Source organism: Anolis sagrei, chromosome 1 (assembly GCF_037176765.1).
Source record: "Anolis sagrei isolate rAnoSag1 chromosome 1, rAnoSag1.mat, whole genome shotgun sequence".
Lineage (NCBI taxonomy): Eukaryota > Metazoa > Chordata > Lepidosauria > Squamata > Dactyloidae > Anolis > Anolis sagrei.
In genome coordinates this window covers 82,494,955-82,514,023 of record NC_090021.1, presented here as the reverse complement: position 1 = coordinate 82,514,023, position 19,069 = coordinate 82,494,955, and the positions used below count along the sequence as shown (strand labels likewise).

The following is a 19,069-nucleotide window of genomic DNA, read 5'->3' as shown; positions in this document are numbered from 1 at the left end:
TCTTTGTCTTTTCACTGATGTGTGTAGCGCTTGTTTGATCTGCTAAGAATAATGACCTACATTTCTCACATTGAACTGGAAATTATAGCATATTTAACCCCAAATGCATTTCTTTCTGGGAACATTTTCCAAGCAGTTGCTAGTTAATGACAACTCTAACAGAGCTGACTATCTATTTTACAAAAAAGGTTTGTCCTGGTGCAAAATCTAATTAGGAGGTTACAGAATGTATTCCATTGGTACTCAGTATGAGCTTCCAGTGTAGCAACCTTTTGCATCAGAAATCCAGACCCCTGAATTTCTGTGGCTATATTCCCCTTCCAAAGCAGTAGAATCATTCCACAATGGATTAAACAGAGGGCAATTCAGTTTGATAATCATATGCTTTATCTATAAATAGCCAGTGAATGGGAATCAGGTAAAAAGAAACAGTATACTATTTCAGACAGGACCTTACAAATATTTCAAAATGCCTCCAGACTGCTCTGGCATGTTTGGGTAGTTCAGCAAATATTTAGCTCTGAGGAGAACATATCCTGAACTTGACTGCCATGAATAAAGAAAACAAATACCCTAAACAAAGTTATCTTGAATGAGATCTCCTCAGCAAACTGACATTGACCATGGCTGTAAAAAGAGACTTTACTGCAGGAACTATTCAGGGTACTATTCAGGGTAATAGGCTGAACCCACCAGTCACAAAATATATGTGTACTATGCTCTTGGGCTGTTCCCAGATGTTGAATGGAACAGATCCAGATCATATTTGTGGGACTTGCCGAGATAATCAAAGAAATATAAAACTGTAAACATCCTTTAATGTTTACTTGTTACTGTAAGCCATTCAGTAAGACTGGATAGTCCACAATGTCAAAAGCCATGGAAAAGCCCAAAGCTATCAGAAAGAGTCTGCCTGCTTTCACAGAAATTCAGGGGTCTGGATCTCCAAAATTATCATTAACACATTTTCCATACCCAGGCAGCTTTCCACTTGAAAAATCACATCCTACTGATACCAAATAACATGCTCAAGTAATAATACAGGGTTACCTGTTCTGTTTTATTATGCCAAATACACCAGTTGTACTTCTTAGCTCCACCTCTGAAGACTGCAACTTTGGTCTTGTCATACTTGATTTCCAATTTGATGCCTGAATGATATACACCCAGATTTACCAGGAGTCTTCTAAGTCCAATTTGAGTATGAGAGAGGAGTGCCATATCATCTACTTCTGAGAATCTTTTTCTAGAAATTGATTGGGTGGGAGTAAGATTTTTATCAGTGTTCAGGCGATGCACAATATCATTATGAAAAACTTAAAAAGGAAAGGTGCCCGTATGCAACCTTGCATCATATGAAATCATTTTCCTCATAAAGAATCCTGGGGTTTCCATTTTGCCAAGGCACTAAAATTCTTTGGCAGAGAACTGCAAATGTTCCTCCCTAAATTACAAAACTAGGAACTCCATATGAGTGTAGCACAGTGATGTCAAACTTAGCACTATGACTACATGGGGTGAGTTGGTTTAATGTCTCCCTATAGTGTTGTAGAAGCCACTTCTCCAGTATAGAAAAGCCAAACAGCAAAACTACTATAGCATTAGCCCTTTCCATTTGGTAAGGCTGGCATTTCTCACTAGTCTAACTCAATTGTGGCTGCTCCAAGTGCAAAGCTTAGTGAAAATCAAAGGTGTTCCAATGATCTAGAAAGGTTTGACAATTGATGTCAGGGAGTCCCCATGGGGCTTAATCTTATTTATTTATTTATTTAAAACTTTTGTATCCCAATCTTCTCTACCTCTGTAGAGGGACTTAGACTGGCTAGCAGCAAGGATTCAATGTGAAAAATACAGTCTAAAACATCATACATAAACAATGACATTAAAACATATAAAATAAACACATATAAGCCAATTCACCAAGATAAAATCATGTCCAACTCCATCTTGTGGCCCAGAAGACATCTTCCCTATTTTCTCATTCTCCTTCAGCACTTTGCATGTCACCAATATCTGCTTCAGAAATGTCTCAATCTTCCAAACAAATACTGGAAGCTGTTTTGCAGAATTACATTTTACCCAAACTTTTAAAGTTACATGTCCCTAAAAGGGAAAATAAATGTTTGAATTTTGGTCCCATTTCATTCTCAAATTATTGTGGCTTTATTCCTTTTCACCTTTATTTTTATCTCTTTAAATTTTAACAAAAAAATTATGATTAAAAAGACCAGAAGTCAGACTGCCAGATTTTCTTTTATAAAATAAAAGTGCATATAAGTATTTTCCAAGCTCTCAGAATTTAATTTAAGCATAGCAATGCTGGCATTTCCTTTTCAGAGAAAGAAATTCACAGCAACATTTATCGAAGAAAAGGCAATTCGTGATTTTTGCGTGAAATGAAGATGCATGTTTTATCCCTTATAGTTTAATTGAAATTTACTCATACTAAGCATTTTGAGACTTATAAAGGCTGGAAGATCATTAAATCAATGTGGGAGTTAGAAGAGCAAAATGAGTAGCGGTGCAAGCGTGTGACCATGTCTCCAAACCATCTGAATTCTACTGCTAGATTTAACTCAGTACAAACATTATTATAATAATGATTCTATTTACTTGAAATGTTTATCCCTAAGGCTGTGATAGATGGTGTCTTCTCATAGTGGAGATGGTTAGCAGTCATACACATTTACTGAGCGATTCCAAGTATGCTACAGTATACATTCTTGTGTACAAGAACAAACAGTCTTTGGAGATTGTTCTTTCTGCTGTGGAGTAATATGAGTAATTCTTGAACAATATTATCCATATATTCATACATTCCAAAGTAGACCTAGGAATTCTGAGCAGAGATCCATATGGGTCTTTTACTGGAAATTTTCAATGTAAAAGCCATGTTTTGTACAAAATTACTCCCTGTAGACTTTGGGATGTGTGAATATTGAGAGAAAACTGCACAAATGCCTTGCTACTGGTTTATCCTTCTTGACTGAGTTTCCTAAGAAAATAAAGAAAATGTACTATTGAGCAAATACAAGTAAATCTCTATTGGCCTCCTAACCTGCTTGTAAACTTCTCAGATCCAGCTGGCTATTATGTGAAACAAGCTACTGGCTAAAATGGGAAAAGAACTTGCTTAGAGTCACCAAATGTATTCCAGGGAGAAGTGCAAATTGAGGCCCGTAGATATCAACATGCTGCTGGTCAAATGTACGCACAAACTGGATTTGGGCCATGATACATTCTTTAGAGGGCTAGTAAAGTAAATTGCTGGAAGAAACATTAACAACCTCAGATATGTAGATGACACCACTCTGATGGCCAAAAGCGAGGAGGAGCTGAGGAGCCTTCTAATCAAGGTGAAAGAAGAAAGCGCAAAAGCCGGGTTGCAGCTAAACATTAAAAAAAAAAACCAAGATTATGGCAACAAGAATGATTGACAACTAGGAAATAGAGGGAGTAAACGTGGAGGCCATGACAGACTTTGTATTTCTAGGCGCAAAGATTACTGCAGATGCAGACTGTAGCCAGGAAATCAGAAGACGCTTACTTCTTGGGAGGAGAGCAATGTCCAGTCTCGATAAAATAGTAAAGAGTAGAGACATCAGACTGACAACAAAGATCTGCCTAGTCAAAGCCATGGTATTCCCTGTAGTAACCTACGGATGTGAGAGCTGGACCTTAGAGAAGGCTGAGCGAAGGAAGATAGATGCTTTTGAACTGTGGTGCTGGAGGAAAGTTCTGAGAGTGCCTTGGACTGCGAGAAGATCCAACCAGTCCATCCTCCAGGAAATAAAGCCCAACTGCTCATTGGAGGGAAGGATACTAGAGACAAAGTTGAAGTACTTTGGCCACATCATGAGGAGACAGGAAAGCCTAGAAAAGACAATTATGCTGGGGAAAGTGGAAGGCAAAAGGAAGAGGGGCCGACCAAGGGCAAGATGGATGGATGGCATCCTTGAAGTGACTGGACTGACCTTGAAGGAGCTGGGGGTGGTGACGGCCAACAGGGAGCTCTGGCGTGGGCTGGTCCATGAGGTCACGAAGAGTCGGAGATGACTGAACGAATGAACAACAACAAAGTAAATCGTGCTATTTTCATTTTCACACTGTATTCTTTTGGTTATTGGCCACAGTGTATGTTCAGAGGCGGCTCAACGCATTACGCAAAGTAAGCATTCGCAGAATAGTTGATTTTGCCCAGGGGCGCTCTTGAGGCACTCTTGGGGGAAAATAGACCTTGACATATGCGAGTTGTAGTTACTGGGATGTATAGTTCACCCACAATCAAAGAGCATTCTGAACTCCACCAATGATGGAATTGAACCAAATATGGCACACAGAACCCCCACAACAAACAGACAATATATATCAGTGATTGGTTGGGGGGGGGGGGCAAAATACTGTTCGCTTACCGTTGAAAATTACCTAGGGCCGCCTCTGTGTATGTTCCCACATATATCATTGTGGCCCAGCTTTTTAGGAAGAACAACATTTCTTGGGCCCACCTGAATGCAAATACACACCAGATTTTGCCTGGGAATTTTGAATCCACTGTATGAGAAGTCAGGATTTATATTACAAAAGCTTGCATAGCTAATTGCGTGGGTTTCAAACAACTCACATTTTTATTTCTATTCTTACAATGACTGCAAAGCAGCATTTATCTTTATGTTATGTTGTGTTAAGCCATAATTTTAAGGACTTTATCTCTAAACGACTGTACTTTGGAGATTATGCTTTGGTTTAGCTATTCTTACAAGATATCCATAATGCAGTGTATGGGGGGATTTGTGGCTGCGAATCACACTCAAGGAATAGTGATGTTTTCTTGTAGTCAGCATTTGTATATGTGGAAATGCACAGACACCAGAGGTAGAGGCTTATAATTACTTCCTTTTCAGTAAGAAAAAACATAAGTACATAACAATTTAAGTATCAATATTGTGGCAATATCTTTACCAGACCAGCCTGAAATGTACAAAAATCTCAGTTCTAGCTTTCAAGACTAATGTTTCCTCATACAAAGATGTTTTAAAACTGATAATTGTTTGTTTGCTTGGTATAATATTTAGTTGCATTTGGAATGATAAGCATGGCATCATTCAACAGCAAAGGAGGAATATCACGTGCTTCAGGTGGTGACTTTTGGTGTGCTTGTGCTATATTGTAAATGTTGAGGCAACAAAGTAGATGGAAGGAGAGAGCATTTGGTAGCACAGGTCAATAGCTCATTATAGTCAGACTTTCAGAAAAATAAAGCATTAATTTGTTTAAATTTGAGAAATACAGAAAACTTAAATAAGTTTTTAAATTGAGTTTGGATATCACTAGTTTGGGGGTTTTGGAACTATAATTGTAACTAATTCATTTTAAAGTAACTTTCCAAGCTCTGTTTTTATCTTCCATTACTCTCTGCCTCTCTCGCTTTCTCGCTTACGCATAATGGCTTAACCACATCACACCCAGACCAGTGACTTTTCAAGGTCACATTTATGCTTTCCGTGCAATTGCAGCCAGTTATGTGAAAGTGAGGAATCTTCAAAAAGTTAAAATAAGTTGCAGAAATGAAATATAACCTAGTTTTTGCTACCATAGATCTTATTGATTTGTTTTATTTATTTTAGTGCCATGCAGTCATTCTTTGTTTTAGCACAACTCCTCTGTAAAATAGGGCAGTCTCTCTCATAAAAGATGCTGTTCTCAGCTCTTAAAAGAAAAGATCTCATTCTGACCAGCCACTCTCAAAAGAGGTTTGTTCTAATTGTTTAGGTTTCAGGCCAATCTTATCATCTGGTGATGCAGAAAACTATGTGGAGTCCAAATTTCATGCCAGTTTGTTTGGTACAGATTATCACTTATTCAAGATGTGTTTGCAAATGTTAATAGCTCTCTTTTGTCAGTGAGGCTGTTTATTTTACTTAACTATAGTAAGATAAACAGAAGTTACAAATTTAATCCCTCTACTTCATCATGTTTCACTTGCATTTGGAATTTTGTTATGTCTGGATGCAGATTTAAGCCATATTGATGCAAAGCATGAGCTCTAACAAAGCCCTAACAAAGAGGAAATTTTGTTACATTTTATTTGGTATATTCAGTGCTATCTGTACACGAAAAAAACCTTTTTCTCATTGCCTGAACTACACATGGCACCAAAACAACAACAGCCTCGTTCCAGTGGGGTTTCCCCTTCTCTGGGGCAAGGTTTTATGATGTTTCATCCCAGAACATCTCCACCATTTGGAACCAGAACATCACGCTGCCATTGTTCACTTATTGGTGTCTTCAGTATGTCATATAAAGTCTGGCAATCTTCGTAACATTGGAGTAAACTTTTTGGTTGGTCAAGTGCTTGAGGTTCATATGGCTGGGGGAAGACTACTCCCTACCTTCTCCCTGGTTGTATGGACACCTCAGCTGATATCAGTATGATGCACTTGTAATAGCCAGGAGCTTTCACAGAGCTCTACAGCCATCTGGCAGTGGTGATGGTGACAGGGTATTGGTAATGGTCCAGCAGGACTGGGGTAGTTTTAAAAAACCTAATTCAACATGTTTCAGTAAACCTTTTATTCAAAACTAACAACATGCGAATCCTGTCAGGTAAACCTTGCATATGTAAACAAAATTATTTTGAACCTTCTAGAAATCACTTGAAAGCTTTTTCCAAAATGCCTCAGGGATGATTGAGTCAAATAAAAAATGAGATTCCACCTAAATATTTGGAAGTACAATGAACAGTAAAAGCTGTTCATTTTATATTCCTGCAAGCCAAAGAATTGGACTACATGCTCCTAAGTTCTCTTCCAACCCTATGATACCTGATTTTAAATTTCACCAGCATCTTATTGTTTCCATTTTGCTAGCCAAAGTTATAGACCTCTGCATTTTAATGCACTTGCAGTAACTAGTAAGGCAGGCTTATCTGTTTGTTTTTTTTGGTTGGTTTTTTTAACCCTTATTTGTTGTCCATTAATGCTCAGTTAGAGATTCTGGAGCAACTGCTGTTCACTTTGCCTGTTATAGGCCGGTTCATTCAGCTACAGCAGAATCCCATTGTTTTCCAGCTCAAAGTTTATTGCATTATTTATTGCAGACACACTACTAATTCTTCTTAAAAAAACAGAGGACATGGAGGAAAAGGGAGATTGAGCAGGAATAAAAGCATTGCAAGGAGGATCTTCTTTCCAAGGCTATTTGTTAAATCAGTTGTGTTACTTAAGTGGTTTTATAATCTACTAGCTGCCCCGCTGCCACACTTTGCTGTGGCCCAGTCTGGTGATCTGGAATACAAAGTAATGAGAAAGTGATGGTTTCTAATATATGTAATTTCTTAATGCTTGTGGGTAAACAGTATTTCTTGCTGTTTCTTTGTCAGTGTTGATGTGGAGAGTGTCTGTTTTGCCCACCCTGGAACATGCAAGATATCATTGTCCTTCTTTAAGAATCCCTTTCAAATCTATGATATTATATCTGTGTGTGAATCATATCTATCTATCTATATCTATCTATGGCTGGATGGCTCTTTGTCAGGAAGACTTTGATTACTTTTTCTTGCCCTGATGAAGGGAGTTGGATTGGATGGCCTTAAGTATTTTCTGATGGTCATGGGGTTCTTTGTGGGAAGTTTGCCCCGATTCTGTCGTTTGTAAGGTTCAGAATGCTCTTTGATTGGAGGTGAACTGTGAATCCCAGTGACTACAACTCCCAAATGTCAAGGTCTATTTCCCCCCAAACTCCATCTGTGTTTATATTTGGGCGTATTGAGTGCTTGTGCCAAGTTTGGTCCAGATCCATCATTGTTTGAGTCCACAGTGTTCTCTGGCTGTAGGTGAACTACAACTCCCAAACTCAAAGTCAATGCCCACCAAACCTTTCCAGTATTTTTTGTTGGTCATGGGAGTTCTGTGTGCCAAGTTTGGTTCAATTCCATCGTTGATGGAGTTCAGAATGCTCTTTCATTGTAGGTGAACTATAAATCCCAGCAACTACAACTCCCAAATGACAAAATCATAATTTTTGAGTGATGGTCACTCCTTGTGTTGTGAGATGTTTTGTTGCCAAATTTGGTGTGATTTTGTTCATTGGTTCTTTTGTTTTTAAGGTACTCATTATGCACAGAGCATTTATATATATATATATAGATTGAGTTGTTTTTTTAAAAAATTTGTTTATATATTACTGTTGGCATTGAATATTTGCCACTGTTTATTTTGTTGTAAACCGCCCTGAGTCCCTTTGGGGACATAGGGCGAGCTATAAATAAAGTTTCATTGTATTTGTATGTACACAACTATTTTAATGAAGTTGTAATTAAACTGTTAAAGTATAACAGAGCAATGTCTTGGCTGAATGAAATTGGGGTGGGTGCAAAAAATCCTCATATTAGGAGAACATATGATATGATTATGATGTACTAATTTCACTGCAACAAAAGGTGGAAGTGACAGGATACCCTGTTAGAGTGCTCAAGCTACTCCCACTGTATGTTAGTACAAATAGCATGAAAATTGGCTAGCACAGACATACTCCTGAGGAAAGAAACAGGGAGGGGAGACTTTTAGAAAACTGAGCTGACTTTTAAGAGATGCATATTTCACAGAATAGCATAAGAGAGCTTAGTGCTTTAAGATGAGTCATCACAGTAGTGTTTGAGCAGCAGCATCCTAGATTAAAACGTTGAGAGAAAACAAGCTAAATCTGCAAGTCTCCAAATCCATTGTATAGTGCACCTGCCATGCATACTATTCTGTCAAAGTCAGGAAGCTTTTCTACACTGATTGCTTAATTTGTGGCAAATATGGAATAGCAATACTATGGGCCGGCCCTGGAGGTGGCCACACACTGTGTGCTGATCCCGCAAGGGCCAAAACTAAATCAGCCCCACTGGACTCTTACTATTTCTGTTGATGCTGTTAGATGGCTGCAGGGCTGTAGGAGAAGCCTAGCCATCACTGGGTGTGTTTGCTGACATCAGCATGGGCAACCATAGAGAAGGAGGGGATTATTTCACCTCCTTCCTGGTCACGCAAGTGCATTTATGATAGCCAGGAGCTCTCCTGATGAGCACAGGGAAAAGGCGATGATGGCAATGATCTATGTGTAAAGCAGATGAGTTCACATTGGAGCTAGTTGTGTCACCCGTGCTGCCAAAAATGTGAATGCTCCAAATTTCAGCAAAATGTTGGAGCCTCCCAACTTTCCCTAATGTGAGGCTAAACTGGTTTACCCCATGTTAAAAATTAGAGATTCCTGGAAGTCGTGGACTTCCATGAATGACATCTGGACCACTTGCGGTTTTTGGGCTCCTGTTGATGGCTTCGCATAAAAAGACAAAAACAAATCATTTGCCTTTGCATACAAGAACACAAAGGGACTGAAGACTTTGATCCAGATATTTTGCTACCCTTGATGGAGATGGAACTGCAAGCAATGCCTCTCAACTCAAGAACAGATGGATATTCCAGTATCTAAGTTAAAAACAAAGGAAGAACCCTTCCAGAACAAAACTACTGCCTATGAGATGCAACACTCTGTTCCCACCCTGCCCAGCCAGATGCCTATGGGAAAATGCCAAGCAGGGCATAAATACACTAGCACCTTCCTGTTGATTTCCCAAGCAGCTGGTATACAGAGACATATTGTTTCTGATACTGGAAGTAATATGTAGCCATTATAACTAATAGCCACTGACAGCCTTATTTAATTAAGAGCTGTGTGAAAAAGTACTTCCTTTTGTCTGACCTTGATGTACTAGTATTCCGCCTGCCTAATTGTTCCCCTTTCTGCTGTACTTAATGTGTGTGTGTGTGTGTGTGTGTGTGTGTGTGTGTGTGTGTGTAAAACAAAGGTCATGTTGAAAATGATTTATTTTGGTGCCCAAGGCTGAAAGTTTCTCAGTTTCCTTGGTACTATGCAAACAACAGTGATCAAGATTGCAAATTAGCTGTCCAAAGTGACAATTTCACTCTTTCAGGAGGTAGGCATAGCAGAGCTCACAGTCAAGGAAGTGATGAAATTATTGAAAAAGTTTTCCTTGGCATACCATGATTTATTTAGATCCTGAGCAAAGTTTTAGAACCTCATGTCTCTCTGAAACGGACAGCTGGCTCATTAATAATTATTTTCCTGCAACCATCACACCTTGCTTAAAGCAAAGTGAACAAAATGGAACAGACAAATGAGACAGAGCAATTATCCTGCATCACTTATGCATCACTCCAAATGTATGTCTGTGGAAAGAAAACCACCTTGATGAATAGTAAATATTCAAAAACATTCCTTAACAACAGCAACAAAGTGGAATGATGGAACTATGTTAAACTGAACTCCTATATATTTAGGCCTGCCTCTTTAGAAGATGCCTTGTTTGAGTGCCAAATGTTATTTTCAATGTCAGAAACCCCCTAACAACCAGTGTAAACAATTCTGGATTGTACTTATGTTTCAAACGGATGCATGGAAAAGCCCTACTTCCCAACACCCGTTACAATAACCTTTTGTATATAGTATTCCATGTGGTGGTTTCAGTGAGTCATATGGCAGCTCTGGTTAGCATGTGTGGCTAAATCCACTGGCATCCCTAAACTCCTGCCACAGTACCCAACTCTTCCTGAGGAGTCTTCTTATAATGACATCAGCTTTCCTACATTCCTCCTATTCATACTCAGACACAATGATTTGCACAAATTAGATCCCTTCCCTTTTGTTGAATCAAATGGAAAGACAGGATTATGTATGCAATGAAAGGGGAAAAGCACCGGCCCCATCTTAGGAGGGCAGCTGCCCCTAGCTGCCAGTGCCCCACCCCCCCACCCCCGTGCATCCCGAAAGGTGTGGTAGAATGCTAGATATATATTACTTCTAGCTGTTTTGCTTGTGTATTTGGTGCTGTTTTTCTCCTAGGAAGGATTACATTCCTTCCTTTCTGGGCTACTCCCCCACCTTTGCCTAGACGGCCTCCCATCTCACGCATTACTGCTGATGTACTCTTCTTAGTTGGCAAAGTGTCATGCACCTTGTTGAACAGAATTTTATCATGTTAGCAAAGTTTGTTCAGTCTCTAGTTTTATGTCGTCTTCCAGTATTATATTGCACCCCCCTCCACCCACACTGTCTGATGCTCCAGAGTTTTATAGAGGCAGGCAATATTCTTTTGTTTTAGGAAAGGTAATTATGTTCCCCATCCCGAAGATGTCATTGTACTGCAGGCCCCATCAGATCCAGCCATCATAGCTACTGGTGAGTAATCCAGCATCTAGAGAGCGGCATCATTATCATCCTTGGTCCTCAAGGATGGACAACTGTGATTTTCCAGATGTTTTTGGACTGCAACAGCTATCAGCTCCAACAAGTACAAGCCCTGATAGGGCAATTGTGGACCCCAAACTATCTGGAGGGCCAAAGATGTCAGCCACACAAATATATTTAACTGAGATTACATATTAGTAATGTACTACTAGAATAAAAACAAAACAGTTTACCTTTTCAGCAAAAGAACATTCTTCACTCAACGGAGAATGCTCTTTTGTAGGAATGCTCCAGTCCTACAAAGATACTATTGTTTATTTTATAGCAAAATGTGACTCACAATAGTCAATACATTTTTCAGTTTTAAAATAAATAAGCTACAGTTAGGTAAGAAAATAAAAGCTTAAGAAACTAATAAGGTGCTTTAGGAATTAAATAACTTTAAAATGATGCCTCTGTGTAATATGAAACAAATATTATTTTAACAATTGAGCTGGCTTTCTATTGGAAAGTTTTAAACTAATTGTTTTTATGTTATACAGGCAGTCCCTGAGTTACAAACATTTGACTTACAAATGACTCATAGTTAAGAACTGGAGTGAGACAACAAGAAGTGAGAGAAATCTAATTCTAGAAAGGAAAATTCACTACTGGAAGACTTGTCATGGGGAAAAGGGGTCTCCACTGAAGCTTTATCACCAGTCCTTGTTTCCACAACAAGCCAAATGTTTCAAAATCTAGTTGTCACAGGGACAGAAAGTGAGGGAAATCTTCTGAACAAAACAAACACCACAGGGACGTTAACCGTTCCCTATGCTATTCAAAGCTTATACACACACAAAATTTAACTTAAGAACAAACCTACAGAACCTATCTTGTTCATAACTCGGGGACCTCCTGTAACTGTATTTCTATTTATTTGAACATTATCGTTTGCCACATTGACTGTTGTTTTTGAAGCACTTAATAAATGTGTAATGAATGTCTGAGTGAATGGAGAATGCATATTTGTTGGATTTTAACATAATTAAAGTTTACCGTAATGGTCATGCCCGTGCCTGGCTGAGTGAATCAAGGGTGCAACTTGGTGGTTGAGGCAGTTGTGCCCCCAAAGGAACATTTTTCACCATGTAATAGTTTCCACCACAATTAAAGGGAAAAGGAGGAGGGAGGACAACTATTATGCAGTGAAATATGGTATTTGAACAGTTGCAAGAGTTAGTAAATAATTTTGCTGTTGCTTAGGAATAAGAAAACCCTGACCTTCAGAGTCCTATTTCAGCATGCAAACTACTATACCACACGTTTCAAATCTCTACTCAGTCATGAAGATCCATTGGGCGAGCTTGGACAAATCAAACTCTTTTGCCTCAGAGAAAGGCTAAGGAGACTTCCCTCTGCACAAAGTTTGCCAAGAAGCCTCCATGACAGGGAGGAAAAGAATTCCAGTTGTATCAAAAGAGCTTATGATCATTTTGCAGCAGCTTCATACTGTTTCCCTTTAGCACAGTGGTTCTCAACCTGTGGGTCCCCAGATGTTTTGGCCTTCAACTCCCAGAAATCCTAACAGCTGGTAAACTATCTGGGATTTCTGGGAGTTGTAGGCCAAAGCACCTGGGGACCCACAGCATTACAGGAGCTAAAGTATACAGGGACACTGAAATGCAGTTTTTAGACTAGCCTGCATTTTCAGGTGCTGGGTGGAGGGATGCTATTCCCAATAGGTTTATATTGCATGCCATCTCCCCTTCTCTACTCTCCAGTTGACTGATTTTTGTCTATTATGGTATATAGGTGAGAAAAGAGGGGCAGAACCAGATGATGCAGAATTACTGAGCCTCAGCAAAAGACTGGTGGAGAATGCAGTCCTCAAGGCTGTGCAACAATATCTAGAAGAAACGCAAAACAAAAACAGACAGATTGATTTTGGAGCCCCAGTGAAGACTGAGGAGCCGACCCTTGGCAATAACGTGGAAAATGGGAATGACAGTAGAAAATGAAGGCGAAGGAGGGATGGTTCTACCACCAATGTCCACAACTGTTCCCTGGGTCAGCTCTGCTGAGCTAACTGGGGATGTGATTGTCATTGCTTGTTAGCAGGCATCTCTTTTGAACTGGGCAGTGCCAATGACAGAGTTTCATGATCCATGTGTCTGTGCTGCTGAGAATAAACATACTGTTGAAAGCTGAGAAGGAAGGCCAGACAGAGAAATGGACAGGAAGGACTGAAATCTAATAAAATGCCAGCTTCATTATGTTCTCAACTATAAAAAAAATCCTCATTGTGGTCTTTGTGTACCCTGTGGATGCAAATCAAGTGGCCAAGGAGGATGGTTTAGCCAAATCTGAGAACAATGCAATTCATTCTGTTTTGCAGAACTAAACAACTCTTTACTTGAAGCAAATTTCAAAAGAAGACTTTTTTTTTTGCACTAAAGAAGAAAACAATAGTTTTGTGAAGTGTCACTACTAATATATTAAGCACTGTTACTGTCCCAAATATGTTAGTCAATGGAAATTGTTCATGAATATCATATTGCTATTCTTCATTTTTAAGTAACATTTGCACACATACAAATGATATTTTTTGGCTAAACATTACTTTTTATATTTGAAAAAAACATATCAGGAGAAAACTGTCTGTTTTTCAAAAGCTGACATGACATCTGTTTTGATAATGGAATCCCATAACATTCTTGGGAACAATCAATTATATGCAAAAATGTATTGTACTGTACTGTGTTTTTTCCTCTAGGGAAGAGCCATGAAGCTGATGTAATCAAAGAAGCTTTGCACAGAGAACTGTCGACGCTTTTGTCCAAACTGAATAAGATAAAGGTGATTTTAGCAAGTCCAGAAATTCGGGCGAAAATGTTCAAGGAACTGCTTGGAAAAGGACTTGTCAATGGCAGCAACTGAGAGAGTGTTTTTCGCCTGTACCTTGGGTTTGTTAATTATCATCATGTCATTATCATCTTTTTAAATGAAGCATATTTGTTTGCCACATTTCTATTTTCCTTGGGCGGGAGGAGGGAGTTTGGTTATCAAAATATTTGAAAGTAGTATGCAAAATTGATGACGTGCTATATTGAATTGCTTGCTAAGGGGTGGGAAATCCACCGCCCCCCTAAGTTTGACTCTAAATTTGTGATGATCCCATCGGGAAAGTTAACTGTTTAGCTCTTGTATTCTTCTGGTCACAGTGTATCTTCCTTCTAACAATTTATACCAGAATACTTACTGCAGTCTGTGCAAACAAGGTTATTCCTTCCTATGAATTGATTACTAATGGAGGAAGTCAAAGAGACCGAAGCATCTTGTATTTATAATACAGTGTTTTATTACAAACTAGGAAGCAAAGGAACCCAGGATCCACATAGAATAGAAGTGGTTGTGTTATCGATGGTATAGATTTGGCACAATTCAGCCAAAATTAACAACTAAAGTTTCACAAATATCCGCTTTTAAGTTTCACAATTTCTTTTAATGACATCTGTATGACTTAGGGCATAACACTGATGAGATTCGGAACATGCTTTTTTGTATATGTATATTTTGAGGCTCAGGCCCTTTGCTCATAGTTCTACAATTTGTTTAAGTAGCTCTAAAACAACATTTTAAAGCAAACCAAAAGATTATTCAAATACATTTGAAATATATAACTGTCATAATTTTATATTATACTGCGTTTTCTCTCTATATAATGGCCTATCGTTTTTGCAGTGTTTACTTTTTTAATGAACTACACTTTGAATAATTTGTACAAATGATGATATATAATGTGTGCATTTGTTTACATGCAAAACAGGATTGTTTAAAATTTCTCAATATTTATTGCAAAATTTCAGAATAGAATGATCTTTATCTAATCATTTCTTGAGTATGCTTGGTTTTTTTAAAAAAAAATGTGAAATTGTTTGTTCATTTTGCTTTTTTGAAGTTTGAGAAGGGTGAAAGGAGCAAAAATAGATTACATTGGGCTCTAACAGTACAAGTTATTATTAATGGATTGAAAAGATTAAATGTATCAACTGGAAACATAGGTTTGTACTTTTAGAAATTAAGCCAATTCCACAAAGCACAAAAGATCTATTCACGATTTATCTATGAAAATAGATTGACATTTTATTCTGGTAAACATAATCATTAAGGAAAATATGTGCAATTAGACTGCCATATCAGCTGTGTGTATTAAAGAGCACTGTGGAGTTGTAAACACCCTTCCCTTCCATTCTTGAAGCCAAGTTGAAGAAAGAAGACCTGGATGTCCTAAGTTCTCTGAATGCTTCCTTTGTTATTTCCCCATATTTGGACTATCAGTTAAAGTTTTTGGATGCTTATCGTTCCTGATTGTAAAGCTAGACATTTAGGGGAACTACTAATTTCAAATTGTATTTGCTAGGTTTCATCAGGTCCAAAGTTAACAGGGTCAATGAATTCTTGGAGCGAATTGCTCTGGAATCCACTAAGAACTCAGAATGGGGATCGTGTAACCTTTCAAATGGCGTTGGATTGAAGCTCCTCATGTGCATACAGGCCTTGGAGGCCTTTGGTGGTGCTCGTTGAGCAGCCTCTACCCTCTGCCCACCCCCAATTAGGCTTTCCTCCTTGACTGAAAGGGAGAAAAAAGCCACTGTCCCTCTTCTCGTGAGCTGGTCATTGACCATAATAAACTGAACTTGAACTTGAACACTACAGAAATTGTGAAAGCCCAGCATTAGAAGTGGGAGAGGAGCTATTCCTCTCTATTCATCTTCTAGATCTGCAGTTCTACACTAGGAAAAAAATACCTTTGTTATGAATCTGACATTCACCTAACTGAATCAAGATAAATAAATAAAAATATGTGGGAGCTGACTATTTTGCTACTCTCAACTGACATAATATCAAGGTATGGTGCCAAAACAAGGAGAGTGGTTGCCACATAAAAGCTTGCTTTTATTGTATAAATGCCATGAGTAAGTGACAAACAAAACCAAGGGTAAATTCACACACAAATAATGAAGACTTTGTTTCATACTAAAGGCCTTGAAAATTCAAAGCACACCAGAACAAATACCAGCCTTCTCATGCTAACTCCAGCCCTGACTACATTCCCCCATCCCGATAATCTCAGCTTTTCTGTCTCTGCAAGTTAACAATGAAACAGTGTCTGCACAACAGTATTCTGCGGAGCATCTATATAGATTGCACTCTGCATGCAATGCAAATGGGTACTGGGGCCATGAAACCTTTCCCGTTGATGGGGAGTATTAATGCTGCACATTGACCATGATCATACATGTAAATGAGGTTTATTGAGGCAGCTGTGAGTCAAAAGCATACTGACTTGCCAAAACCTCTTACCTTTACCACAGAAGATATAGGGAGACTTCATTTGCAAATCTAATGTGATAGAGATGGCCTTTGGATTGGTCCAGAGTTGAGTACATGCACTTGGGTGTGCTGGACTTCTCTGCCCCATCCTCCCCCATTGCAGACATCCGAGCCCCATGAAAATGCATCACAGAAGGCCAGGGAAGCTTGATGAATGATGTGAGCTTCGGTACAGAGAGGGTTGTCTCTGAAAAATCAAGTGGAGACACCTTCCTTGAGAAGTTATACAAAACCATTCATGGGAGGCTTCTGCATCTAATCCTCTGTGGTGTACAATTGCAACCTAATTTGAATTTTTTTAAATACCAAAAGGAAAGTTCTTCATCACATATGTTGGTTTTGTTGCTATGTAATATAGGAGAGAATGTGGCTGGATGCCATAGAATTTGGTCAGTACCTCCAGCTGTTGATCATTCTGCTCCACAGAAATCCACAGAAGAAATATCACAGTTCCTCAGTGTCCTTCACCATGTAACCAATATGGTAAGTGAAACTGAACTGACTACCACTAATTCCACTATGAAAATATTGAGTCCCGTCTCCTTTGGGAAGCTGAGCAGGTTGGGTCAAATGAATACTTTGGATAGAAGATCACCAGAACAGATTATCTCCAATACAGCTAAGCCTGAAACCCTTAAGAAATATTGCTGCTAGTCAGAGCTGACAATTCTAGATTAAATGGGTCAATTGATTAAAGGGTTTCAGTATATGACAGCTTCATGTGACTCAAACCATAAAAAACTTTTAGTCGGTTTGAAACCATGGGATTGTTAAATATATCTTTGTACCTCTGTAGCTATAGAATTACAAAGTCAGTTCAGGTTGGGTCAGCTGTTGAATTCTAGCATCATTAAATATAAGCAAAGGTGAAACACTTTTAAAAAGTATATTCTTGTGTTTGGATGTTGTTTTTTGAGTTAATTTTTAAAAATCCAATTCCTTTCTCAATGAAATTATCCATTGATCTTTAAAAGGCAGAGTTCATTAAGTACCACCATACTCCCAATATCTGATATGGCTTTTAAAAACTCCCATCAGGCTATCTAACATTTGTAGGAAAAGTTGAATCTTTGAACTTTAAAACTGCTAAAAAATAAATGTTTTGCTTCACTTTTCCTTTGATCAATATATATATTACTTTCCACAAATACCCTCATTTATATTCTTCTCATGGTAAATGTCTTCTTAATGGGAACATTTGTATTGAATAGAAACAAGTCCTGGAGAGGCTAAATTGTTCATTTACATCTAAACAATAATTAGAACCCTGTGAGGGAAAAGCAGGGGGTTAGAGAGTATCTGCAGTGAGCAGAGAGTGTATTTAATTTTTGATAGCAGTTATTACATGTCTTTCCTGATGTTTCTGACATTTTTGTTAGACAAACTGATTGGTATGCAACATAAGAACTGAAAAGCTGTTTAAATCCTGATATCCAGAGAAGATGGAAATGAAGCCAACACATTAAAGCACGTGGAAAAATGAATCCACTTCACATGTTTCAATCTCTTTTTTTCAAGGATTAGCATTATTATATTTGAATTAGTATATACTTATTTAACCGCACTTATCAACTGGTTCAATGGTGTAAAATTGATCCAAAGGATCAGTCATTACCTTGCCATATCACTTTAAGCTGCAGATAGCAATTGCATATTCACATAAGAATGGTCTTTAGGCTTCTAATTGAGTTAGTTACTTTCTATGTATATATACAGATACTGTAAGAAGTGAGGAGGTAAAATTTAGGTCTCGAACACATGCTGTGCCTGCATTATCACTCAGATGTTGTCCATGTGTGTATAAAGGAGGATGGCAAAGGAGGGTGGATTTTACTAACTACACTTTCTTTCTTGGAAAGGTATTTTTGTGCATGTTAATAATGATTTGTTCAGATCAGAATTCAGTATAGTGTAATCCTGTCCTCTGAAGTCTGCTGTCTGTGATAAGAAAGTGGAAAGTAAAGCTGACAACAGCAAATCTGACTCATTATGCTCTGACAGATGTTTTCCGTGGTCTCGGAGAACAGAAATTTTCTCCTGCATCTCCAACCTGATCCTTTCTTTATTTGAAATTCTGGGGATTTAATTTGTGACTTTCTACATGCAACATATCTGATCTCATATCACAGAATGGTGGTCCTTCTCCACTGCCTACTTGGCTAGATGCCAGTCTTAGGCAAAGTCTTCACTTGAGTCCTTGAAACAGAGACAAACCCTCACAGCAGCTATGACCTTTGTGTATTCTTTTAAATGTTTGCTTTGTAATCATTCCAAGGATAATATGTAAACTGAGAAACAAATGGAGACCACAGAAGTGTCTTTGTTGGTGCACTCTGGCTCTTGGCTACCTAGAATAAATTTCCTGAAAGCATATTTCCAGTAAACACTTATGTGTGAGATAGTACCTGCATCTGGCAACTAGCGGTTGCCATGGAGAATGAAG

General features: G+C 38.4%; 1 protein-coding gene across 5 annotated transcripts in view; it reads left to right on the top strand.

Annotated features, from left to right (window-relative positions):
• Positions 1 to 15,122, top strand: part of AKAP7 (A-kinase anchoring protein 7) — a 118,184-nt gene extending 103,062 nt beyond the window's left edge. For 2 of the 5 annotated variants that reach the window (XM_060753369.2, XM_060753371.2), the window contains one exon: positions 14,006 to 15,122. In XM_060753369.2, the coding sequence (XP_060609352.2) occupies positions 14,006 to 14,169 (164 nt within the window). In that variant the 3' untranslated portion in view covers positions 14,170 to 15,122. Of the gene's footprint in view, positions 1 to 13,044; positions 13,874 to 14,005 lie in introns of those variants that run through there. The other 3 variants (XM_060753370.2, XM_060753368.2, XR_009629914.2) reach the window with 2 other exon arrangements.
• The last annotated feature ends 3,947 nt before the right edge of the window (positions 15,123 to 19,069 follow it).